Raw genomic sequence first — 26442 nt, forward strand, 5'->3', positions numbered from 1 at the left:
CTGCATGTTTGTTTGTTTTCTCTTTCTTCTTCTTTTTGATCACTTGACCTCTCATCAATTTATCATGTCTTCACTGAAATATCAAATAATTGAGAAAAAATATGAATATGTAGGAGAATCAGAAGGCACGAATAACAGCTTTTAATATAACGCATAAATTTTTCAGCCAATCTTCCTCTTTGGACCCATAGTGTCTCTGTTCACAACATGATAGCAGTGTATTGCAGGTGTTCTCATTTGGCGTATTACTCAGAGCCATGTACTTGAAAAGTTACATTTGAGTGGGGAAATAAGCAAGAAAAAACATAAAACAGTTGAGATGGCCAACATCTGTGAGCAGGCATCTATACAAAGATGGAATGCCAAGCTGGCCTTGTTACATTGTATCTCCCAGCTTTGTACAAAAGTACATGTAATGGTCAAATAAACTAGAGCAATGTGCATCTCATCATATTGCTATAAACACATATATCAGATGATAAACAAAACAACAATATAGCAGCAATGACGGTAATGGAGAAGGGATTATCATGAAAGCTTTCAACAGACATGTACTAATCATAGTGACAGCACATATTTCATGAATTATACTTACTTTTATTTACTTCCAAAATATATTAGCAACATACATAATACAAAACATACAGTGTACAGAGGACAACATCACAAGCAAACACAAAGACATCTTGGGGTGTTGTACACTCAACATAGATCTGCTTCTGAACTCCAAAAAATGATATACAAAGACTGTACGATAACAGGGTTTAAAAGAGGACATTACAGACGACAGCAGCAATAATAACACACAGAATTATGCATGAACAAGATGCAATATAAACACCCAAGGCAACATGTAAGGCAGGTTCGACATTAGTGGTGGCCTGGTGGCCTGGTGGCCCAGGGCCACTAAAAGATGATTTTTGGGCCACCTAATTTCCAAAAAAAGGTTATCTTTTGGTGGCCCATTCAGGCAACTAATATTAGAATTGGATTGATATTGGTTCCTTTCAATTTCAAGCCATTAAAATTTCAAATTTAATGATATTAGTGGCTCAAATGGGCCACCAGAGGAAAAAGTAAATGTCGAACCCTGTGTATACGGATAAGAGATGAAAGACTAGTGGTGTGATCTATATATACTTTGGAACAACATTGCATAGAAGAGTGTGTGCAGATTCTACTGTACATCTGGAAGTATATTTTTTTTTTTATTGAACATGGAAATTCTTACTTTAACCAGCACTGCAGAGACATTTTAATGCTATACCCAAGCAAGCCCAGGGCAGTTTGACACTTTCCTGAGCAGCAAATTACATTCAACTTTGATGGGAATTCCCTGTGTCACTGTGTGACAATCTTTAAATGAATTGCAATTACCTTTTCAAAGGCCTCAAACTTACGTTTCTTCTTCTTAAGCAATTTACCTGCTTTACTATATAGACACGATGCATTATGGTGATAGAAACTTAAGTGTTTCAGCCCTACAGGATCCCTGATCCAAGGTCCAAATGTGAACCACATGTACCTTCCTGTACTTACTTAGACACCATGTGACCTAGTGTCTTTTACTACTTCTGGATCTAGAAAAGAATATCTCTGAATTCCCCAAGTTTTAGGGCTGCTTTGGGCCCCATCCCTGAGTGCCACTGAGGGCCATCCAAATGATTTCAGCAACTTTGTATCCCCTACCCCTCTGAATGACTTCTACCAAGCTTCATTAAATTCAGGCTTTGGGTTTTTAACCTGTTGAGGATGGACTGATTTTACTATAACACGCATTTGCCATAGACAACCGCATGAGTATTCTCACAACTCGTCTTCAACGGGTTAAGCAAAAAGTGAAAATTGGAAAAGTTTGTGGATGATGTACTATGCACAACAGATGATAATGACTGCAACAGCTCATCTGAGCCCAAAGCTCAGCTATTGAAGCTAAAAAACAATACTCCAGGGATAATATTGACAGTCACGCAAATACACAAAAGTATGTGCAATATATTCATGCATATTATACACAACTAACAGTTTTGATTCTCAAAAAAACAACAGCAAAAAGACCTGGCAGGATTACAAGCTTTCAGTTTGTAATATCTCTAATTGCACCATTATGAATGAAGTCAATATATGAGATTAAAATGTACATATAGCACAGTTCCCACAAAATATTGCAGCAGAATAGATGTGGCAAGATTACAGCACTGTACAGACTTATCTATTTTAATATTGTGCATAACTATGCATCAAGTAACCTACTCTACTGCTATATATGCACTTATTTGATCATTACTAGTGAACTTAAAAGTCTGGAATGCAAATTGATTCGTTATCTGACAGCCATATCTCTGACAGCGAAATGCATAAAAATGGCTAAGAGATACTGGCACGAACGCTGAAAAAAGATTAGCAAGTACAGTCAAACCTGTCTATAGCAGCCACCTAACAGAGACAAAAACAGTGGCCATTATAGACAGGTGGCAACTGTAGACAGGGTCTTTAACATGCGTTTTCTCTCTGAGGGAATAGTGGTTGTATGCGGCAGGTGGCCGCTATAGACAAGTGGCCGCTGAGACAGGTTTGACTGTATTTTTAATGCTACAATTGAAATACAATGTACAAATAGATAAACATTTTCTTTGGCTTTCTTTGCATACAAGTTCTGCAGGATGGTATGCTTTATACACAATACACAATACATGTACTTCCTTATTGTCAGCTGATACATCAACATGGAAAATGCTATCATATGGTGTTGGTTTCTGGAGTGCATGCATCAAAATTTGCAATGGAAGATCATCTGAATCTTGCCTAAGACATTTACTACACGGTTTCAAGTGCTGGGAAACATAAAAACACAAGTCTAGAAACATAGACACAACACAACAACAACAACAGAACAGGCACAAATATAACAAATACATGTTAGCTGTGATGAAATTTCAATATGATTGTGCCTAGATTACCAATGTGTGGCAAGAAATTGCAAGAGATGAAAACTGCACCTTTTTTACATACATTGCACCTAACAGTGTATCACATTACTAATCATATACTACACAACACATGCTTTTTTCGTATGTTCATGATTCTATTTCCATGGCAAGCTATTCTACAAGTCATTGTAGTCTCTCCTTGATTAAACAATCTTTTTCAGAGAGCCAAAATTATCCAGTCGACCTATATATAGATCTTTACTTAACCTTCTTTTGACAGGAAATAAAAAATGCAACACCCACTTCATTTGCATCAAATTTGCAATAAGCTCGCAATGACTATTAATAAAGAACAGCTGTGGCAGCTTAACAATTGATCAAAAACACTATCTTTATGATATTTTTGTGCACAAACCAAAAGGGAGAGATGTGAGTTGATGATACCATCACCTCAAAAAAATTGTGGTTATGACCAAAATTACTGCTCGGTCACAGTATATGAGCAAATATTTGTCATTTAAGTCCAATTGTGATTACTTTTTAATCATTTTGTTTATCTCATTCTTATCACTTCATTCAAGTGAACTTGTACATAAGAGTTGTACTGCAGTTCAGTGAGGTCCTTGTGATTGCGGATAATCTCTTTCACCATTGCTGCTGTTTGGGGAGTCATTTATTGGGTTGCATAGGATGCAGAGACCTGCAACAAGAACAACAGCACTACAGTGTGGTAACGGTGACCACTGACCTCAGTGAAATAGGTGAGAAGGGATGCTGGATGTGGAGCATGCTTGATGAAGACCCACATGGATATACTCCTTTGGGACTACACAGAAACTCCAGACACATCAGTCCAGAAAACTGATGAATTGGCATTGGGATTATTATTGCCAATTGCTAAAATTTGGCAGCCATGGTATATGTAGCAGTGTGTGCAGCTACACAATGCCGAAACCTGGGAATTATTGTAACCTGAGTTACAGTGTGAGAAATCACTTGTATAAACAGTTACTTACTGTTTCAATTGTATTGAAATGAGGAGATGAAGTGTGGTTAGCTCTACCAGTGCAGTGCTTTAAGATGTTTATACCACTTCATTGGGCAAGGTGGTGGTTAGACAGCGAAATACATCTTAAATACCGTGGGAGTGATGAAGGGTAGAAGGGAAGACCCGAAATAGGTGGGGTTGATGGTGATAGAGTTTTATATCTCACTCAGAGGTTTGTGGATACTACAATTCTGACTCATTCAAGCATGGAAAATCACCCATAATCACTCACAGCACCTACTAAAGAAACCTGTGACTGAAGCCATGGCATCCAATGTCTGTTCAACACAGGCAGAGAAAAAGTTAGGGTGCGTTTGAGCGCTCGAAAATGAACCAAACCAAATCAAACCAAAGCAAACCGTGCCATACTGTGCCAAATTTGAAGTGTTCGAGCACTCTGTTGAGAAAGCATACAGTACCTCCTGAGTTATTTTTAGAGGGGGTCATGCATTTGGTAGCAACGGGGTCATTCACCCGATGCGCTTAAGCTACTTTAAATACAAATTTCCTGAACAAAGAGAAGGACCTCTTTGCATAATGGCGTATGTGCATATGACACGCATTCTTCATATGCAAATTTTTGGTTTGCTTTTGGTACCCTTTTGGAGCACATTCTTGAGAAATGGTCCACTTTTGGCTAGGTTCAGTTTAATACGGTACACTTTAGCAGTGTTTGAGCACTCCTCTAGTACACTTTAGGAGTGTTTGAGCACTCCTCTGGCGCAGGTTCGGTACGGTTCGGTTTGCTTTTCCCGAGAGCTTTAAGAGGCCTCCATGACAGACAGCCGTCTACTTTGCATTGCAAGGCTTTAGAAGCTTGGCAGTGATAACGAACTGTTGGGTCATTACCTCTCGGCTCCAGCGGCTAGGTTCCAAATGTTCAGCCTGCTCGTCTCGTCTCGGTACCTCGCGTTACTCCGCACCACCTGCTGAAGAGCTCGGGACCATAGCAGACCATCTGTCACAGATCTAGTCACATCCAGAGGGGGCAATTTGTATTTTCAACAAAACAAAAATATCAAAAGACTGTTTAACAATGTTGTGGCTCAATTTCATTAACTGTCAAAATGTGCTTGCTGAATAAGGTGCATGATGACATGCAAATGCATCAAAAACACTCCATCATATCAAAGTACAGAGAATCATGCTGTCTACTCCCAAGACAACTAACAAATGGAAAAACTGACAAGAAACTTTTTTTTTTTAATCATTTTTTCTTATTAACTAAAACAGGGGAACAAAATGAGGGATGCTTTTCATGCTCACAACAGGAAAGTTGATTTACTGATAAAGTCATCCTAGCATATAAAACGTGCAGATGACAAATGGACATGTATAAATATCAACTAACCACCCACTCCCAGAAATCATATTCCTTTTGTTGAGTGCTGTATTATTTGATTATCAAATTTTAACCATTCACTGTTAGTGTTGGATACAGTTTTGATTGTGAATACGCACTCTTGAACCTTATAGTATTTTATGACCTCTATTGATCTTTGGCATTGCCTAGCTGGCTTACCTGTCTCGGACGACAGTGTACAGCTCATCCCACTGGGGCGGATCAAGGAGAGGCCACATCTTTTCCAGCGCCTCGCTCAAGACTGGCACAGACAAAGCACAGTATTGTGGAGGCTGCATAACTGGAGTATACAATGTGTCTGCAGGCTGTAGAAGACAGATAACCAACAAGAAAAGGAATAAACAAACACAAAGAACCCCTGAAGAAATAACACCCAAAATTGCGAACCATCTGACAACCACATTTTCTAGTATGGTGCTGTATTATTTTTACTGTGACATTTTATACTTCATTGTTTAAATATTGTTTCATTTAGATAGAATAAAAACTGCCAATTATTTGAGGCCTTTAACCCATTGAGGACAAGCTGGCTTTGCCATAATACACATTTCCCATAGACACCTGCGCGAGTGTTCTGAGTACTAGCCTTAAACATGTTAATGTTCATACGCAACTGCTTGTTTCAGTATCTCACCTCTGTGGCTCCATCCCGTCTAGTCATCGTGGCTAAGCACCATTCCTTCATGTACATCACTTCAATCACCGCCATCTTGAATGCTCTGCATTCCCATGGCAACACAGTGGCTGCCATAGCAACAGCAGCATCCTCAGTTTCATCCTCCTCCTCCTCTTTTTCTGTTTGTTCTTGAGTCATCTCCTGGATTGACGTGTCTCTCTCATCAAGTCGGCTGATCATGGTGCTAACGAACACGGCCAGATTCAGCGCTTTGGGAGCCACGATGGAGTCAGCAGCGGTCAAGGGCGATATGTCACAGAAGGTCATCCACTGACCAATAGCTGCTGGAGCAATCCACTGCAAAACAAGGAACAGAAATAATGAGGATGGATTATGTTAAAAGAGAAGTGTGGAGGTAACTGAGGTACAGTGGTATATCACAGTGGATATTGCCTCATTGCCTGGATGTTGAACAGGCAACTCATCCACAAACACCTTCAAGGTATTCCATTTAGGATAGAATGAAGTAGTGAAATGCAAAATACATCAAATAGTTTAAGAGAAGTGAAAATCCAAGATCTAATCAACGGCCATTTCCTCACGGACAGCAGCTGCATAAAACTTATGCAAGTGTCTAAAAATCACCTGTACAGAGTTACTTTGTAAAGGGGGGAAAATGGTTTGATTGGATCAAGTAAGACTATGTGGATTTAAGTTTAGTGGATTTAAGCTTAGTCATTTGTAAGAAATTGCAAGAAATTTTACCTAGATGGTGAATAGGTTGATATCATCTACAAACATTCATTCTGTTTAATAATACTGCACAGTCAGTGGTTCACTGGCTCTGGGTTTAAATCACTGTGATAAGCTACACAGCAAATCTAAACCTTTCCTCCCAAACAGAGCAAATGAATATTAATATCATCTATGTTACATGAGTTTGAAAATCTTCAATCTTAAATCTTCAACATCTTAAATCTTCACCATTGTCTGGTAATCCTCATGTAAGTAACAATGCTATCCCACACAATTCTGCATCTAGCAGAGCTGCAAATTTAATGCTGCCCCATTAATGTGATGACAAAAGTCAGACAATAAAAGTGATTTACCTTATAAAAAGAAAATGGTGTGTTTGGTTTTTTCCTATGTCTTGCAGGGTATCTTCAAACACACTGTGATTTTATGCAGATGTGCAGTGTATCAAAATAAGACAACTTGATAAACATAGTGATATTGACAGTACTAGGATCAAAGTATTTGTCAATGTAAATAAAAGTGACCTGATTGGGCAAACTTTTCCTGCGGGAAGTCCACTCTTCGGGAGAAGGGAGCAGAGAGGTTAGGAGTTCCCCAAGGAGCTTTTGGGAACCATCCCTGTTGCCTGGCAACCCACTGATGATTGCTGCAAAGAAGGACCCAGCCATCACACCAAAGTGCTGCGATCTGTCACAAAAGAGCAAGAGAAGATAAATTTCCCATAAAAATTGTTTATCTGTACCACCATCATTTCTGGTAGTAGTAGAAGAGCAGTTGATTTAAATTACAAGACTCTCTTTTTTTTTTCAATAATATAGCAAATATAAATCATAATTATTTATACTTATATCATACTTATACCATAGATAAATGGGAGAGAAAGAGAAAAAAGAGAGTCTTGTATATTATACTATAACTTATTTCATATTCAAAAGTGATTTTAACTTGTAATAGGTAAAAAGGTCAATAACACTAATTTTCCTTAAAGCCACATAAAAGCACCAATGCTTTCAAAACGGAAAATCTATACTGGGAAAGAATTTGATTTCTCCTAGTTACATGAAGATGTAGAGTAAGTTCAAATTCTTATGATCAACCATGCCATGGCCCCATTTTATCAATAGATTTAATCGATTCTACGTTTCCTTACCACACAGGCTGCCATAGACGTACGATAGAAATAAACTATATAATCAATTATAACTCTTCATAAAACAGGGCCCAGACCTCGTAAAGGCATAGAATCCCCCATTAACCCATTGAGGATACAATGATTTTGCTATAACATGCATTTCCCATAGACATCCGCCCGAGTATATTCTGCACTTGTCTTCAATGGGTTAAGATGTGTCAGAGAGGGGTAGAAATCTCCTGCAGAGACCAATACGTACTGGTGTATGTTCACATCTTCCCCATGCAGTGCTAGCTTCATCCACTGGGTAGCTTTGACCAGCAGCCCCTTGTCTGTGAGCAGGCCACCAGTCTGTCTCACCAGGGTCTGCACGCCCTGGACCCATGTCATGTGCACCTTCTCCCTCAGACCTTCTGCAATCGGACAAAGTCAAGGATAGCAGCGTTATTACGTTATACATTGTACCATGAAAATGTAAAGTTTTACTGATGAGTAGGGCCTTGTAATGTCAACTTTGCATAAGCTGAAGAAATACCCTTGATGGATACAAACCTGTGTTGATTAACTGTGTTATTTGAAATTCACGTATGTCGCCAAATGTTATCCATTCCCCTTGGATTTGACTAAAAGGAGAGGCTGATTTGATATGAAATATAAAGAAAGGAAAAAGAGATGGACAGATATGCATAAAAAGAGTATTATACAGTGCAATTTATAATAAATGTGGTTGTACATGTAGGTGTGCCTGTTTTGTTTGTTCGTAGGCTTGTGTAACGATTCTTCACTATTTTAATCTTTGTTTATTGATAATGATATTCTTTGCATTCTATATTAAAAGGTATCTTCATGTATTTATGTACACTGTATAATATGTAATGTAAACGAGAATTATAAGTTTTCGGACTTTTCACCCGTCTATGTGTTTTTGGATGGCAATAAACCTGATCAATTTCAATTTCAAAAAGTTGGGATAGTGGGCAGGCCTTATACATTTTCATCATATTCCCACTCTTTCTTATCACACTCAACTCTTAGCTGGACTGGCAATCCCCTTCAAAGTTTCTCAAATTAAATGCTCATATATCTTGAATTTTTTTTTTTTTTTTTTTTTTTGTAGGAACTTGCCTGACAGATTGCTTCCATCTTTGCATTCCAGTTGAAAAAGAGCCAAGAGAAGATCCACTGAGGATGGTAGACACACACAACCCTGTAAGGCAGGACACACAAGAAGTAAAAATTAATAAACATAATGTTCTAACGTGGCGGTAAAAATGTCACTATCCTTCATTCCTGACCATTTGTACGCTACTGAGACTCTCCCTTTTGTGCCATACAAACCTTTAATGTAGCCAAAGAGAATAATGATTGTACCAAGAGGTTACTACATGTATGTCAGGGGTGGATCCAGGAATTCTGTAACGAGGGGGTGCCTTTACAAAATTAAAGGGGGGCGCACTCACCCCCCCCCCCATTTTTTCTTTTTATTTCTTTTGTTTTAGCAAAAAAATAAAGGGGAGGCACACGCCCGGTGCGCTCCCCCTGGATCCGCCACTGCGTGTGACCATCGCCAATATGCATTTTGCAATGAACATAATACAGTGTATTTCATCATTCATGCAGTGGTGCAAGGCATGTGCTGAGAAATTCAAACACTGCTTTACATTCACAATAATTACTGTATTGCATACAGCATACATCACAATCTTGTGTATGAACAATCTTGATGAACTCTTTTTTTCCTGAAATAACACGAATTGAGGTCTTATGATTTTTTTTTTTCTTTAAAAGGGATGAGTATGTTCCAAGTGGGTTACCTGGACAGCTGAGAAGAAGTTGGAGGTGATGTCACAGATGAAGCTGATGCATTGCATTGCCGTGGTGACAACATCCGGCCTGGTTAGGGCTCGGTAAAAGCCTACCAGGAGGAGCTCTGCTGAAGTCGTTCCAATCATAGGTTCTGTGTGTGGAGAGTGATTCAAGTGGAAGTGAAACAAGAGACTCCAGGTTAGAATTTTGAGGCTGTATTTGGAAAATACAAACCTTCTTCAGGTATGTATACACATGAGCTCCACCAATCCTGGAATAGTTTTATCATTTCATCTCATCACAACTAAGTATGACAAGACATCTCCCAAAACTAGATCTTTATAGCATTATAGAAGTACACAGTATATAATCAAAATCAGGAAGATTCCAAACACCAGCAGGGAGATATTTGTGCATTACATGCATCTGAGCTCTTTATGTGCCATATTATTTTGAGACCACAATGCATCAGCACTTTTGGAAAACACTCTCTTTTCAAAGGCATGCAACTTTTTATAGAAGTGTCTATGTTAGAAATACAGTACAGCAGCAAAGTTGTACAGAAAATTGTGAGCCCTGCTGTGATGTAAATATTAGCTAGAGCTAAGACGCTTTTGATATACTGTGACATATTACAATTTGATGAATGGTTTGTGTATGGTGTGCGTCTGTGCAAAATATGAAAAGTTGGCTAGCCGTTGATCGAGTCAGGCATGCCAACACATCACATAAAGAGGTAATAAATAATAATAACTCCCAGGTCGGGAAGCACTTTTGTGCTTTTTTTTTTTCATTTTTCTGCAGGGGCTTAATCCCATATTATATTCATTTTTAGCAGAGCCTCCTGCCAAATCAGGGAGTAACATGGCACGTCTGTACTTACCACTATCCTGCCCCGAAGACAGGGCAAGGGAGATGAGTTTCCAGCCCACATCACTGGGCTCACGAGACCCCTCCAGGGTCTGTCTACACAGCTCTCCCTGGATGGACAGCAGCTTGTCCATAAAGACATCCATGCGAAGCCAAGCGTCGACCGTCGGGGCCAGCTCTGATCTCTCCCTCATCTGTGAAATGCGGTAACAAGTCATCACAACCACAATGCTTCAAACTTATTTCTTTGTAGCAATATTGTTATTCATCTGACCCAGGGCCTGTGCTGATGAAGAGTTGTGGATATTGTATGGATAACTGAACCCCCCCCCCCCCATACCCTGCATTAAAGTTATGCAACTGTGCATAACATAGAGGTCATTGGAAGCGAAATCAGAAAATAAGACTACTAATCATGCATGACTGTTAACATACCTGCCAACATTTCAAGATGAAATATCTTACTTGTGGATTGCAAAAATCTTATTTTATATGCAAACTGAAGTTAAAAATCTTACTTTCAGTCAAATCTTCAGAAAATACACATGAAAGGTATATCTAAATATTTTTTTTAAATCTTATTTCTCTGACAAAAAATCTTATTTTGCTATCTTTAATGTAAAAAATCTTACTGAATCTGATAAAATCTCATTAGTTGGCAAGTATGTGTTAAGGCTATCTATGCTCTCTCTTACAACTAAAATAAGTGTCCTAATCACAGTTGTAGTTCATTAAGAACAACAAAGAAATAATCCATGCATCTCACGGACTTGAAACAAAATTGAGAAGAAAAAAAAAAGGCATAAAAATTAGCAACTGATTCATATTAGCCTTGACCATACTGCCAGCTAATGAGTTTGATCATTTGTGGGGTCTTTTTTTTAACCATAATTGCATTGCTTTCCAAATTATTGTATGTATTTTTTTTTTTTTAATAATTGGCAGTCAAACCACACAAAGGATTAAAGAAATACCTTGATGATAATGAGATGCAGAAGCTCCACAGACTTTGCCTTGAGACTGACAGCGTCCAGTACTAGGAGCCTGTTCTCATTCAGACACATCATCGTGATGGAGATTATCATGTCCAAGATGGCTGCCATTTGTCGCATCCTCTCCTTCCTCCCGACTCCTTCTTTTAAGCTCTCCGTCTCCAGTAGCCATGGCAACAACAGTGAGTAAAGGCATCTCACCGGGAGCTGGTCACCATCTTCCTCCTCCAATATGATCTCTTCGATGTCCGTGTCTGGAGTGTAAACACTGCCGCTAGTTCTATTCCCATCACTGCTTCTCCCTTCTTCTTTCACACCCTTGTCATCAATCCCCAATTCTTCCTCTTGCTTCAACGCTTTGGCACGGTCAGTTTGAACGCCACCCTGGAGGCGAGAGGAGGCACTGAAGTCATCTCTACGTTCAGATTGGGGTGTGTTCACACCGGCAGCACTGAGCAAGGTCTGAATCGTGGTTGGGCTGGTAAAAGTCTTCACAAGCTGAGCCAGGAAGAGGAGGTGAGTTAGTGAGGAGTCCTCCTTGGCCTTCTGTAGAGAGAGCTGGATGAGCCTCGAGACTAGAGAAGACAGCTGGGGATGATGCACCAAAATCTCTTTCCTCATCTCAGGTGAAACTTCTATGACATTGAAAGAATAAAAAAATGATAATGATAATTCATTCATTATAACAAAGTCCTCAGGACCAGTATTTCTCTTTTGTGATATCAATACTTTATTATATCCTAACAAAAGGCTTTATCAAATACGTAAAGATGATAACTTTTGGACTTGAATTTTTGCTTCATTGTAACAAAATTGCGTTTCAACGGTATTTGTTGTGATGTGAGCGCACTGTAGCACCAGTCGCCAATAAAACCACATGAAATCCCAATCTACAGATGTACATTTTAGCCTCTTAAGATTGTCTCTGAACCTAATGAGCGTTACGGCAAGTCAACAACAAACTTCTATTGAATATGTTTTCTTTCCCTCCCCCCCCCCCCCCCCCGAACAATGTTAAATGTTTTAATCAAGTAAGTGTATGATGTGAATAAATATTCTTTACTGCACAGCTAGATCACACGTTTTGAGAATTAAAACAGATTCTAGGTAAAACAAGTTGTTAGTACTGTCACTGTCACGGCCTTTGCTCATTTTCTTAATGCTGCTCGTTTGTTGATTTTGTTTCTTTTTTAAAGATACCATGTTCAGATTAATATGCTGAGATATCGAACTTTTCTCAAATCTATCTACTTTGAAAGTCTGATTGTAAGGTACAACTGACGGTGTCTTTACTACCATCAAGAACCACATGAGAATGAATCATGACAAACCACAGAAAACTATTTTGTCAATCTTGATGTCCCTTTCTTGACATTGACTAAAGATTCTGAAATATGGTGTTACCACCCTGCTCTTTGTGAGGAAGTGAAGTAGGATCTTTCTGTGTGTGAGTCATGATTCTCTCACACACAGGACCTCCATTTAATGTCCTGCGAGAGTGCCTCTTAAAGGCTAGACAGGACAGTATGATTACACAAGACATAGCTCAGCTAGATTCAGTTGGACTCAAACCCAAGTCACTTGTGTGCTGCTTGAAGGTCTGCATGGTGAGGTAATGAGGGAGAAAGGTTTGCAGTAAAACCATGTGTACGTAGTTCTTGTAGGGATCGTTGCTTGGCAAAAGAAAAGCCTAGAAAGAGGAGAGCTGAGGAGGGAAGTGACATAGGGAGATTGTACGGAAGGCAAATAGTGACAAGTGGGGGGAGGGGAGGCAGCAGTGAGCTGTAAGTTGAAGTTGCGCCCAGGTAGTTGAGGCAGGAGAAAAGGGAACAGAGAGAGTTGTAAGGAAGAATAGAGCGAAAGTCTGGCAAAAAAGGTTCAGACATCGTTGGGAAGGGAAAGTCATTTGATTGCAAATTAGGCATGCTACCTCCTGGAGTACACAGTAGCAATAATTGGGACAATCTCCATTCCTTGCTAACAATGGTTGTATGTCTGAGGGCAAGGCAGTACGCCATTTGTTACCTTCAGGTTTTGCTTCTGCAGATTCTTTGTCGTCTTCGGCCTTATCCTCAGCGAATCTTATTTTCGTTCTTTGCTTCCTCCTTCCGCCCCCTACCATCTCCTGGATATCTGAACTCTCTGGATCCTGACGTAAGAAGAATGATCATGATAGTTAGAGTGATACTATTTCACAGCAGAGATCGTGGTGGCCTACTGGAAACATATATGTAATGCAACACTGGGTGATTTCAAGTTTAGTGACAGTGCTAGTGATAGTGCTATCTCGACACTAGCACCAGCACTAACACCAAACTTGAAATTACCCAACGCCATCACAGAGATTATTCTGTCATGTCAATGTTTTCAGCCAAAACCAAAACAAACAACACCTCCCTCCCCCCCACAAAAAAAAATACACACACCAACATGATGAATTACAATAGATGCATAATGCCACATTAGCAAGTAACTTGAAACAATGCAGAAGCTGTTACTGTAAAACGAGGAATATTCGTGTGCATTTTAATTTCGCGAATTTCGCGAACGCCAAGATTCGCGAAAATAAAATGCACGCGAAAGCTCTTGTCTACACTGTATGCATTGCACGCCAGTAGCAATTCGCAAAAATTTCATGCTACAAAAGAGGACGTCAGCTCCAATTCACGAAAATTTCATGTCGCGTATATATGTTTTACTGAATCAAACCCAGCGTGAAATATTTCTGCTGATATTTATCTGAGTTTTCAGTTGGAAATGCTGATGCATTCATACTGATACTTTCAGCATATGTCCATAAAGAGAAGTCATTTGAGCTTTGAGGGACTTCCATGGCTTTGTGAGTGCATGATTGACTAAAGGGAGAGACCATTTCTGTGTATTCATCTCATGATCTCTCAATTTCACCAAAGGTGTAGTTCGAGGTCCTCTTTCAAACAAGTGTATCTCAGTGTGACTTCACACTTTACTTTGCAATGCAACAAAATTTTTCCTCCAGAAAAATGTAGAGTACAAAAACGACTCGCTTCTAAAGGATAAGTGTGAAACAATAAAGTAGATGAGTACAGTAAGTGTTGATATTTTGATAACATATTTTGAAAGGTCTTATAGGACTTCTAATGCACTGGACAAAATATTTTAAAAATGCACCTCTTCTCACCTTCAAAATGGCAACAAGGAGACCAATGTTACTCAGTGCCACCTCTGTGCTACCTTCAGTCGACGAGACCTCTCCAACACACATCTCAGAGATGCTTGACCATAGGGACTCTAGAACCCTGGCTGGTGACCCTGTTTCAGACCTGGCCTGCTGCTTGTGCAGGTAGTTTAAGAGGGCTGCCACTTGCTGATAAATGGTCACCACACTCCATGCCTTGGCTTCTTGGCTGAGGGATGATCTCAACATTGGCATGAGCTGGAAGACAAAAACATACGTCCTTAGCAAAAAAACAAACAAACAAACAAAAACATGCGTCCACACACATGGAATAGAACATTTCAGGTACAATATGCCACTATGTTGTCCTTGTAATTGCTTAAGCTACATCTGACAAAGACAACAAAAATGACCTCATGGCATTTGAAAATAACAATCCATACAATTTTATGATATACTGGAAAGCAAAAGGAAGAGAAGGAATATCTGTTTTTTCAATCAATGTCAGCTGAATGAAACCTGAGCTATAACAGATATGCTTTTCATTTCCTACTACAGAAAATAAACATAATAAAAAGAAAGAAAGAATGAGCAAAACAGAGTCTCTTCCTTTGCTAGAAATCACTGCAATTTTCAAGTGACTAGTAACATCCTCACATACTTGTTCATCTATAAGGTGTGACTGAATTGTGCTGTCAGTGTCCTCTGCGTTCACACTCTGTGCCAGGCAGTACCTGACACACTCCATGAAAGCTCTCAGCACGGCTGTGTTCTCACTGCTGCTCTGGATAACGCTTTTACAGCTGCACCTGTAACAAACAAAGGAACGCATATCAGAATCAATGGTTAACCCTTTGAGGATCGACTGATTTTGCCACAACATGCATTTCCCATAGACACCTGCCCAAGTATACTTGGGACTCGTCCTCAATGGGTTAAGAGTAGATTAACATCTGGTTGGACACTACTGTTAAACTTAACTATCACATATATGATTGTTGTTATGATCTGGATTATGTACTGCTAGTACATTGTAAGTGGGATCTTTCATCTGTACATCTGAAATAGATTGTTCATTACATGACAACAACTACAAGCGTATGTTCATTTGTAATGGCTATGATTTGTATTGGACACCCACCCTTCGCGAAAGTTGTTGAAGAACTCGCAGTAGAATGCAACTCCGTCACCTTTGACCTCTGCAGGAAGATGGCTGAGGAGGGGCAAGAGATTGGGGAAGATAGTGGCTGCACTGCCATCTCCACCATGCCGCAAGACAGACCACAGCTTGGGTAGGAAGGCTTTCCTGATATTGACATACTTCCAACAGTCCTTGAAACCATGTGGGAAAAGAAAACAGGACCAAGATATTATGCTGAAAGTTTGAGACTGCCAACATAAGTCCACATGATCCTACCAGCACAGGAGATCCATGGCACAAAATCTCAAACCAACAGGTTATCAACTATTTCCAATTTTATAAGCATTCAGAATTTGAGACAATGATACTCTTTTCCTCTCTTCTTTGTAGCTAAATCTGATTATAAATCTTGCTAATAAACATTCTGATAAGTTTGATCCATTAACACATAATGTGCATCTGAACTGTTTCTTTCATCTCAGTTTTAAAGGAAGGGGTACACTGTTAAACTTTCTCAATTCCATCCGCTCAAAATATCCCTGACAATGTATCTTCACATATCTGTGATGGCAATGGCAAAGTTAACCCATTGAGGACATGCTGATTTCGCTATAACACAGGTTTCCCATAGACACCTGCCCGAGTATACTTGGAACTAGTCTTCAACCGGTTGAAAGTTAAAAGTCCACCCTAGAAATAAGTTTGTTGAATAGAGTCAGAAAAACGAAACCAACAGGATGGTGAAAGTTTGACGATTGAAAGTTTGAAAGTTCCTCCAACTTTTCTGCTTCTATTCACACAAACTAATTTTCAGGGTGGACTTCCCCTTTACGCAGTACCCAGTGATATGCAGAATGATGCTGTTACAATAATAGCGTCCCAAGTGGTAGGTACACTGGTAGACCTGCAAATGAACAAGATCAACCCCTCACCTCCTGGCTGGTGATGAGATGGAGTACAGCCTCCCACAGGGGAGCCACGGTGGCTGGTTCAGTCTCATCCACACTGCCCAGGAGGGCTGGGGACAGCTTGGGTAGGTAGGATGCGAGGAGAGAGGGCATACTTCGGCACAATGCACCAAGAAGACTGTACATACCACCACGGACCTTTGGGAAGAGACACACAAAGTTACATGAAGTCTTTCTCTCAGGTGTTGTTAACCCATTGAGGATGGGCTGATTTTGCTATGACACGCATTTCCCATAAAGACATCTGCCCGAGTATTCTTGGTACTCGTCTTCAATGGGTTAATCTATATTTACATGTCATCAGAAGAAGAAAAGAAAACAAAAACATAATCTTATGTATGATTGGCTCTATGGAACAGAATATAAAATGAAGTGAGTACAATGTTGTGCAGTTCAAACCTATTGCAGTTGCATATTCAGCTTGTTTTGAAGTTCTCAAACACAACAGTTCTGCAGTTTGGTACACAGTATCTTAACCTACTCTGGCTAGTCAACTTTGGGGTTATCACATACATTGAGGCCTATATGTAAATATTGTTGAAATATGTTGCAGAAATGCTATTAGATTGTGATGTGGGTTCAACAGCTTTAAGTTGTTGGGGGCACATTACGGTTTTTAAATTGTTGCTTGTGAATGGCTTTACACTCTGCACAAAAACCTGATAAAGAAGTGATATTAAGGTATTCATGACCAAAAAAAAAACACTATCTCTTTTTCCCTTGATCACATTAGACCCCACATTGAGGAGACAGTCACCAGAGATCTTATCATTTTTATGACTGACTGTCCACACTGTCATCTAGACAATCCCAAAGCTGCGGGAGCAATCAGCGCTTGGGGCGAGCTCTGCCACTTGAAACCACACAGCACGCATGCGCACACTTGATGACCATAGTTGGACGCTATCAATTATGCTGTGAAGTCACTCTCCCCTCCAAATTTTGTCCCCGGATTCGACTTGCCTCGTGGGGACGGGGGAAAAGTCCCAGTGAATGTTCACATTACAGTATTTGAGGAGAAAGTCCTACAGCGCGGGACTTTCCCCCATCGCGGGGACTAAATGTGAAAGTGGGGTAAGTTGTATTAACAAGGTACAAAAGTACCACGCTTGGATGGCAGGGGAAGGAGGCGGACTGTAAAACAGAGCATCACTCACCTCGGGTAATTTATGCTTGGCATACTTCCAGAGTCTGTCCTCAGAGAGAATGGTGGCCAGTTCTTGCTCACTGCTGCTGACCTGCGCTGCAGGCAAACCTGTGACAAAGTCTCTCAGAGCCAGGAGAGAAGAGCTCACCACTCTCACATACTTCTCCTCCTGTTCCTCCTTGGAGAATGACCTGGTGAACAGGTGACATGACAGTGACTTTAACCCATTCTGCACCAGGGACTTTGGACAGGGTGTACAATGCTATGGGGTTTACTGTGCTTATCAGCACTCAGAGGTTAAAGGACAAGTTCACCTTCATAGACATGTGGGTTGAGTGAATGCAGCAATATTAGTAGAACACATCAGTGAGAGTTTGAGGACAATCGGACAATCCATTCAAAAGTTACGAATTTTTGAAGTTTCTGCTCAGTCACGGCTGGATGAAAAGAATACTATAGCTTGTGATGTCACATGTGTACAACGATATCAAGAAAGAATAAAGAAAATTCAACATATTTCCATTTTTCTCGCACAGCACAAGAACACTCGACTTCTCTCTTTCAAAAGGCAGGAGGAATAATATTACCCTTAACATACATCAGTAACAAGTCGAAGAAATGTGCACTTTATTCAAAAAGAAAAGTTTTGTGAAATTCTCTTTTTATTTTCATTATATCATTGTACGCATGTGACATCATACACTGTAGTAGTCTTCTCATCCAGCAGTGACTGAGCAGATACTTAAAAATTTCATAACTTTTGAACGGATTGTCCAATTTTCCTCAAACTTTCACTGATGTGTTTTACTAATATTGCTGCATTCTCTCAATCCTTGTGTATATGAAGGTGGACTTGTCCTTTAATCAAAATGAGGGGGGTGATGAATGCTGATAACAGAAATTCATATGACTTTGACAACATAGCTTACTCAGCATCTTGTTTTTGTTTGGTTTGTTGTTTCTATTTGTAATTCTGATGAGGACAGTTAGGCATTCTCTCTTCAGTTAGTACTTAGAAATAAAATCAAAATAAGCAAACTATTCTAAGGACTGCTAAGGACTTTTACTTCTAAGGACATATCTATCATACACCACAACGCAATGGTTGTATGTCTGCTCACAGGAGTCATCCTTGGAACTTCGTATGAAAGTAAACCACTAAGCTGGTGTCTTACAATACAAGCAAGTGTATACTGCTCTTTAGATTACCGCTCATAGACAACTTTCGATACCTCATTGTAGCTTGTAATCTACATTCAATGCAGCTTTTATCCTGTATAGCTTGAGTCAACCTATTGCATTTAGCATCCAATATTGAAGCTGACATGTCTCAAACAGATGGTACCCCAGCAGTTTGCTACTTGATGGTTACCCTGGTACTCCCGCAAGTTTGTGAGTCAGCCAATATTGCCTCCTGCAACACATGTCCTATTTTTTATGCCCTGTATACCATCTTTAAGGTCACAAATTCAACCACTCATAAAATCGTCTTACAAGTCCGAATTCGTGAAATATCATACAAGCAAATCATATACAGCATAGAAAGTACATAGCAATTTAGCAATTATTGACTGAATAGAAAGCTACAGTGCATCAAAGATACAATTTGACTATGACTTTGCTGTAGTTATTGTTTTAAGTGACAAATATGACACACACAATGCCACAAGAAGTCAATACTTACTTAGGGTCGCTGAGTGTTGTGGGTGATTCCTTGAACAAGTTGTCCTTGTAGAGCTGCAGGTGGAAGAACAGATACTGCTTCAGAGCAAATCATATCTAATGCAGTTTTCACAATATCAAAACACAGCAATAATTTGTGCGTTCAATTTCTTTACTGAACTGCTTTTGGAAACCTCTGTAAAAGCATAATAATGTAGAATACAAAGCATCATCTGTACATGTGTGTTTTATATGCAGTTGTTTTGGAAGGGAGACCCAGATATGAATCATGGCTAATTCCTAACTTACCGACACAATGTTTACACCTCTGTCTGTTAGCAAATAAGGCTGATAGAGCACAAAATATGAGGAATTTATAGACCTTACTCCCCTTCAGATGAATGTTTGTGTTTAAGTCCCTCATTACAGAAATCCTGTTCAGTGATTGGTCTACATCGTGTCACGTGAATGCCACTCGTGAAATCAAGGATTCCTTGGTGACAAGATTTACACTACTTCCTTTAGGGCTGCGCCTTTATGAAATAGTGATATTCACCCTACTTTGGAATCAACTATTTCAACTAAAACCTCTCGCATGGTATTATGTTAAATATGGCATCTACATCACTTCATTTTACAATCATTATTGACTTCTACACCTTGAAGAATAGGCAAAGAAACCAACAAACCAAAGACAGGCTCATTAAAATTATAAGAAGGAGCAACTGTCTCACCTGAAGAATTTCTGCCCTGCAGAAGACCACGGCATTGCCTCGCTTCTCTTCGCTGGAGAAGGCCGCGGCGAAGGCAGCCCTAGCCGCTGATCCTGCAGGGGCGTAGGGGTCATTCTGTGCCATCAGCCAGCACCCCATGATGGCCCGGAGGTGGGGGGCCAGGTTCCGCCTCGCACGTTGGACCACCTTGCAGAACATCTGCTGGGTGGCTTCCCTCACTCGCTTATCATGGTCCTGAAAGTAGATTATCAGGCCGTGTTTGTTGTTTTGGAGGTTTTTTTCTCTCTCTTTTTTTTCGGGGGGGGGGGGGGTATTTTCTTTGGTGTTGTTGTTATTTCATTACTTTATACACTATACTTTGTGTGTTACAGACAAAACTGCAATTACGCCGAATCTTATATAAAATACAATTATGTAATGCATGAATGTAGAAAGATCATAGAAATATTCAAACATTTTGGAACATACCCCATCTTGGCTCAACTACACGACATAGAGCAAGCTCTCTTTAAATGGGTTTGCCTAGTTTCATTGCATCTTCTTTCCCATATCTCACTTTGTTCAAAAAAGATTTGTCTCTACATCCTACTATGCATGTGGGTACTAGAAAAATGACACAACTTTGGCACATCCTAATATCGGTCAAGAATACTATATGCAAGCATGGCAGGTCACACTATTCGAAATACAATCCTCAGGGAAGTGACAAGGGTATGAGAAGGAAAAGGAGGCAAAAGTTACAGGATGAAGCCAAGATAGGAGAAAGAAAAACAGAAGAAAAGGAGACTTCCAGTCAAGTACAATAATGGGGATGAAGATGAAGAAAGAATATGGGCCGTGACGTGAGAAAAGGGCCCTTAGGGCATTAAATACCGAAAATGAGTTTTCACCTCCACATTGTAGAAGGAACTCTGAAGTATCTAAATATGCAAACCTTTTTCTGAAATTCCACTCCTAAATGCCCCAATTACGACATTCAAAACAGCATGTTTGGCCCAAATCCTGTCACTTTTTAATGCGTCTATGCATGTGCGCGCAGTTTTCTAGTTGATCTATTTTGCGCGTATTGCTTTGTCTTACTTCCGCGCCGTTTTCTGGCGTTTGTGCGCAGCGGTGCTAAGGGCCCTTTTCTCGCGTCACGGCCCATATGGTGATATGTGACCCGCTACAACAAAATGGTCCTAAAGTCGCGCACGGTCGAAGCCGTGAAAATCGAGTTTGAAGTCAGAGCATCAAAATTGGTCAAAACTTACGATTTTCTGAATTTGACATATTATTAGAGTCTGACATGTCTTCTATCATCTGTCGAAATTTTGAAGCAAAATGATGAAAGGACAGACCAAAAAATAGCGTTTTTCTGGGCCATGTTTTTTGGGCGTTCCAACGAAGAAGAAACTGGTTCGAACATTTGGAGTGAGCGCCACACATAGGCTCTGCCCCTAACAACGACCAGAGTGATCTCATTGGTCAGTTTGCTGCTTGCCACTAACTGAAGCGTGAAGCTCGCACACTGCCCAGTCGACTGGTGTGTGCTGGCGGGGTGCGCTATGCCCACTGATTGGTCGGTGAGGAGACCGCCGGCGCTGTGTTTGAATGAGCATTTTGGGGGTTGCTAGGGCTTACCTTCTATTGTTCGGAGGTGAAAACTGACTTGCGTGTCCTTTGATCGTGATTGCGTCGCAAGGAGAGCTTTTAGGGCGCTTTTCTCGAAACAGTGATTTCCCAGACGTATCGACATGCTCTCTTTTAAACATCGATATCTCCGCAGCCGATTATTTTTATATGATGTGTTATATATCTATTTAAAGCAGAAAGATCAGGGATTTGTGTCGTGCAATTTTCAAATAATCGACCTCGCCCGACTTTAGGATCATTTTGTTGTAGCGGGTCACATATGGTCTTATTAGCATAGGGGCATCAAACAGACAATAGATATGAACATCACAAATCCCTAACATCAGGATTCCCTTCTGTTATCAAAGATGGGGAGCATCATAGCTTAAGTAGCACATGAAACATGAATACTGTAAAAGTGGATATTTTTGCGTAAGTTATTTTCCGTGGTTGGCCAAGCAAGATGAATTTTGCATGTTTTAAATTCAACTGAATCAAGACATAAATGACAGAAACACACGGCAAGCAGAAATATTTGCATGTCTTTATTTTTGCACTAGTTTCTAGTGGCACAAAATCTTGAATTTGAATTCCAACACAACAAAAAACTTTTACAGTACCCGGTAGTGTGGTGAGACATGGCTGGCCTGATTTAATCAATTTTCATTTGCTGCCCATTGGGGTACCTTTAAAAACCACAAATAGGACCCGTCAGTGAACGAAGATCGATTCAATCAGCCCATCCGTATTTCCCCACGCTCCAGGGTCTTTAAACATCTTGAGGTGAAACTCACCATAGAGAGTCTATTGTAGAGTCTCGGCCAGTGGGGTAGCATAGACAGGATAGAGTCCTCATCTTTCTCTGTGCAAAGTCCCTGGAATTCTTGAATTGCCTGGTTGGGGTGAGAGAATACATCAGACTGCTTTATTTTTGAAATACAGAAGAGTCAACAAAAGAGACAAAATTACTGCAGTGGAAAGAGGCAATAAGAAAGCAGATTATTAAGAATAGTGGTCAGGCATGGTATCAAGGGGTAAGTGAATACTTGATGTGGTCATGCAAGTGCTCACTTGAATCCATGACAGAGTAATCTACAATCACTTCCTCTGTTGTAAAATATCTGAAAAGAAGAGACTCCCAGCTGTGCAGAAGTGTATTGCTCATCATAATTTTAGCTGTTCATCAAATTCAATCCCAAATTGAGAAAGTGTGATAATTAGGAAGAAATAAGAAAGTAGATATCGCAGAATATGGACCAAGTGGTTAGACATCAAATCGCCACAGATCAAAAGAGATAAATGCACAAGCTTTTGTTTAGCTGTGTGAAAGGATAAATCAAAATTACTTGGAAGCAAATCTGAAGGATACATTTAGCCAAGTCTAATCCTTACTGTGCAGATGCAACAAATACTCCTTGTTCTCAATTAATTTCTGTCACAAGTTACCAATTGGATGGTGCTTCACACTGTAGGACAGCTGGGCTCTTGCTATAGTAATTCAATCCAGATGCCTCATTAGTAGTCTCATTTCAAGACAAAATATTTGGCAGAGTGGACCAAGGACTACAACAAAGTAGCTTGTGGTAATTGGTAACTTGTCATGGAAGGGAAACAAAATCTGTATATTACAGTTAACCTTGCTTATAAAGTCAACCTCACATTTGTTAAATAATCACCCAAGTCAAAGGTCTTTTCAAGTCCTCTTCTCTTTGTATTCTACTGATTTTAATCTCTCATATGTCCAATTTTCTCTAAGTTGAAGCTATTTCTTCAGTCCAAACAGATTCGACTCGGGCAAGGTTGACTGTATCAGTCATATCCTGGAACCAATACAGGCAGAAGTGAAAAAAGCAACATGTAATGAAAATAAGCTACAATGACATCCTAGTCATGTCATCCAGCTTTACATAAAATTGATGTTGGCCTGCAGACAAAAGGCAAGATCACCTAATGATGGGTGTTTGAAGGGAGTGATCTTTCAAGTAACAGCTGTTGTGCTTTGTAGTTGTTGTTGTTGTTGCTTTTCTACACTATGATTCCATGCCAGACTTTCTAATATTCAAAAGATTGCACATCATTACCTTTAACTTTGTCACAACATCTTTTTTGCTGAGTTTACGGAGCACCATTCGGAACTCCTCATCCAGGCCGGTGTCCTGATCCTCAAACCCGATGCTCGTTGGGACATAGCCCAGATCTCCAGACATAGAACTGAAGCCCACAAATCCCACATGGCCCCCACCTTCGCGGGCAAGGAGCTCTGCTGCTCGGCCACTGCTTGATGGCTGCATGGGAGTTGGATAACAGGTACACATGTATGAAAATTTGTTTGTGTGGTTATCTGGAGAAGATCAACTGGTTTTGTTGCAAGGGTAGACTTTCTAAGGCTACCATTGCAAAACTGAAAAAAAAAAGGAATGACTGAAATTTGTGGGCTGATAAAGTAAGTATTGCTACTCTACTTTTGTAAGTGTAGAGCTAGATTATAAAAACAAAATGCTCTCATTTATGACTAACTCTTCTTAATTATTCACCACTGAAAAAAAAGATAGCGTCACATCAATAAGATCAAAATTGTGTCACATCAATTTTTATGAGTTATGCTACCCTACCCCACGTATAAGTCACTGTCATCATTTATGACATTATTAATTCCCATGACATTAGACACACTGAAAAGACTTTAGAAAATTTGGCAAACTCATGAAATAGGCCCCACCATAGTGCGCATGCATTCATGTGTTTATAGCAAGCATGACTAGGTTAGGTTTGGGGTTAGTGATTGGTTTAGGGTTAGGTTAGGGTTGTATTTACAGTTAAATTAGTCGAGGGACATTAGGAAGTCTTTCCGAGAATGATAGGGAGAAAGAAACAAACGGGAAAAAGGGAGAAAGGGTTAGGGTTAGGGTTAGGGTTAAGGATGAAAGGTGCTATGCTGTTGAAATTGGACCTGCCGCTGTATCAATCTCGCGCAAATGCCATTTGGTGGGGCCTCATTCATGAGTATCATACTGTGGAAGGAAGCCCCATGGATGCTTATGTTATCTTAATGTACCATGGCATTGACCGAACGCCACACGGTGGGGCTGAATTCACCAGTATACCGGTAAACAGGCAAGCCACCATAGTACTAGATTATGAACACGCAGTGGTGGGGCCTATTTCACGAGTATGCCAACTGTTTATCATTCATCTAACCCAACTAAGCAACAGTTGCAGGACATCTTGTCAAGACTTCCTATGAATTACAGATGTCGCTCCCCCCCCCCCCTTCTCTCCCACTTGCCAATGCATTGTGTGTGGGACTGTGAGTGCATGCATCGCATGATCTAGGCCTAATAATAACCGTTACCATGGGGAGTAGTTTCTAAATTCTAGTCATCTGTGCACAAAAAAAAAGAGTAAATTTACCACTCACAGTCACACCACCAGTGAGTGCACCAGACACTAGACACTACCCGGCTCAGGATTGGGCCTGTTGAATCACTCTCTACAAGTCTCTGACTTACTGGGCGTCATCATCAGTTAATCACAGGTAATTCAGGGTAGTGTGATTCGTGATTTATCTAAATCTAGATAAATTTATCTCATTCAAGTCGCCTAACGTTAGATTTTATTGCGTGACAATAACTCACACCGTTTTCTACGCGTGGGACTACATCACTACACAAAAAGACAAGTGAGTAGATATATAATAGAGCTAGATTACTACGGGACGGTACATCTCAATTCTTACCCGAACGTTGCCTTTAGTACGCTGTTTTTGCTTTTTCGACATCTTCTTCTGTTCTTTGTTCGTAGATGAAACAACCCATTAAACAAGAGTGCACATGTGACGGAAGATGTGTTCCATTTACTTGGTGCGCCAAAGTAGTGTCAGCTTGTGCGGTACGTGTTCCTGTTATTCATTGCAGAAATCCGATCGTTGCGCAACCGATAGAAATAAAACTGTTGCGGAGGTTGTCTCAATCATCCATGGTTGAGCAATACAGAAAATTAGGAGAGGAGAGAGGAAAACAAAACTAGGAACATGAGGAGATGGTGGAAGAGAATGAGATTCAGAAAACAACAATAAAGAAAAGAAGAAAGAAGAAGAAGAAGAAGATCCGTATGATGATGGTGGTGAGATGTCCTGATGAAGAAAAAGATAAAAGGTAGTATGGAACAGGGGCGGCGCAGCCGTGGGGGCCGTGGGGGCTCGGGCCCCCACACTTTTTGTGCACCATACAAAGGAATGCATAAGGTGTCATCATTTTGGGCCCCCACACTTTTTTCAACCCGGAAGTACGTAAGTGGCACTAAAATGGGAGGGGAGAGAATGAGCTGAGGACCTTTTTTTTTTTTTTTGTTAGCTCATGAAACCCGGAAGTGGGCCCCCACACTTTTGAAAACAGTGCGCCGGCCTTGTGGAAAACGACCGCTACAATCAGGACTCGATTGCGCTCGTGAAGTTCTGTGCACTTTTCCAATACATATACCTGCCAAACAAATAATTTGAAACATTTT

The 26442-nt window shown here is 40.2% G+C and overlaps 1 protein-coding gene across 1 annotated transcript in view; it reads right to left on the minus strand.

Moving 5' to 3' along the window:
• LOC139724068 (E3 ubiquitin-protein ligase listerin-like) overlaps window positions 1-25767 on the minus strand; it is a 59432-nt gene extending 33665 nt beyond the window's left edge. Inside the window, 20 exon segments of the mRNA XM_071635275.1 lie at window positions 4828-4947; window positions 5501-5646; window positions 5976-6314; window positions 7238-7400; window positions 8105-8258; window positions 8971-9052; window positions 9660-9802; window positions 10535-10715; window positions 11496-12148; window positions 13539-13662; window positions 14674-14928; window positions 15332-15479; window positions 15812-16002; window positions 16744-16917; window positions 17937-18117; window positions 19611-19663; window positions 20323-20556; window positions 22731-22829; window positions 24018-24221; window positions 25673-25767. Of these exon segments, the coding sequence (XP_071491376.1) occupies window positions 4828-4947; window positions 5501-5646; window positions 5976-6314; window positions 7238-7400; window positions 8105-8258; window positions 8971-9052; window positions 9660-9802; window positions 10535-10715; window positions 11496-12148; window positions 13539-13662; window positions 14674-14928; window positions 15332-15479; window positions 15812-16002; window positions 16744-16917; window positions 17937-18117; window positions 19611-19663; window positions 20323-20556; window positions 22731-22829; window positions 24018-24221; window positions 25673-25714 (3686 nt within the window). The 5' untranslated portion in view covers window positions 25715-25767.
• Between the last annotated feature and the right edge of the window lie 675 nt (window positions 25768-26442).

The sequence above is a fragment of the Diadema antillarum genome, unplaced genomic scaffold, assembly GCF_040938485.1.
Source record: "Diadema antillarum isolate AM-2024a unplaced genomic scaffold, OU_Dant_1.0 scf00000015, whole genome shotgun sequence".
In the NCBI taxonomy this organism is placed as follows: domain Eukaryota; kingdom Metazoa; phylum Echinodermata; class Echinoidea; order Diadematoida; family Diadematidae; genus Diadema; species Diadema antillarum.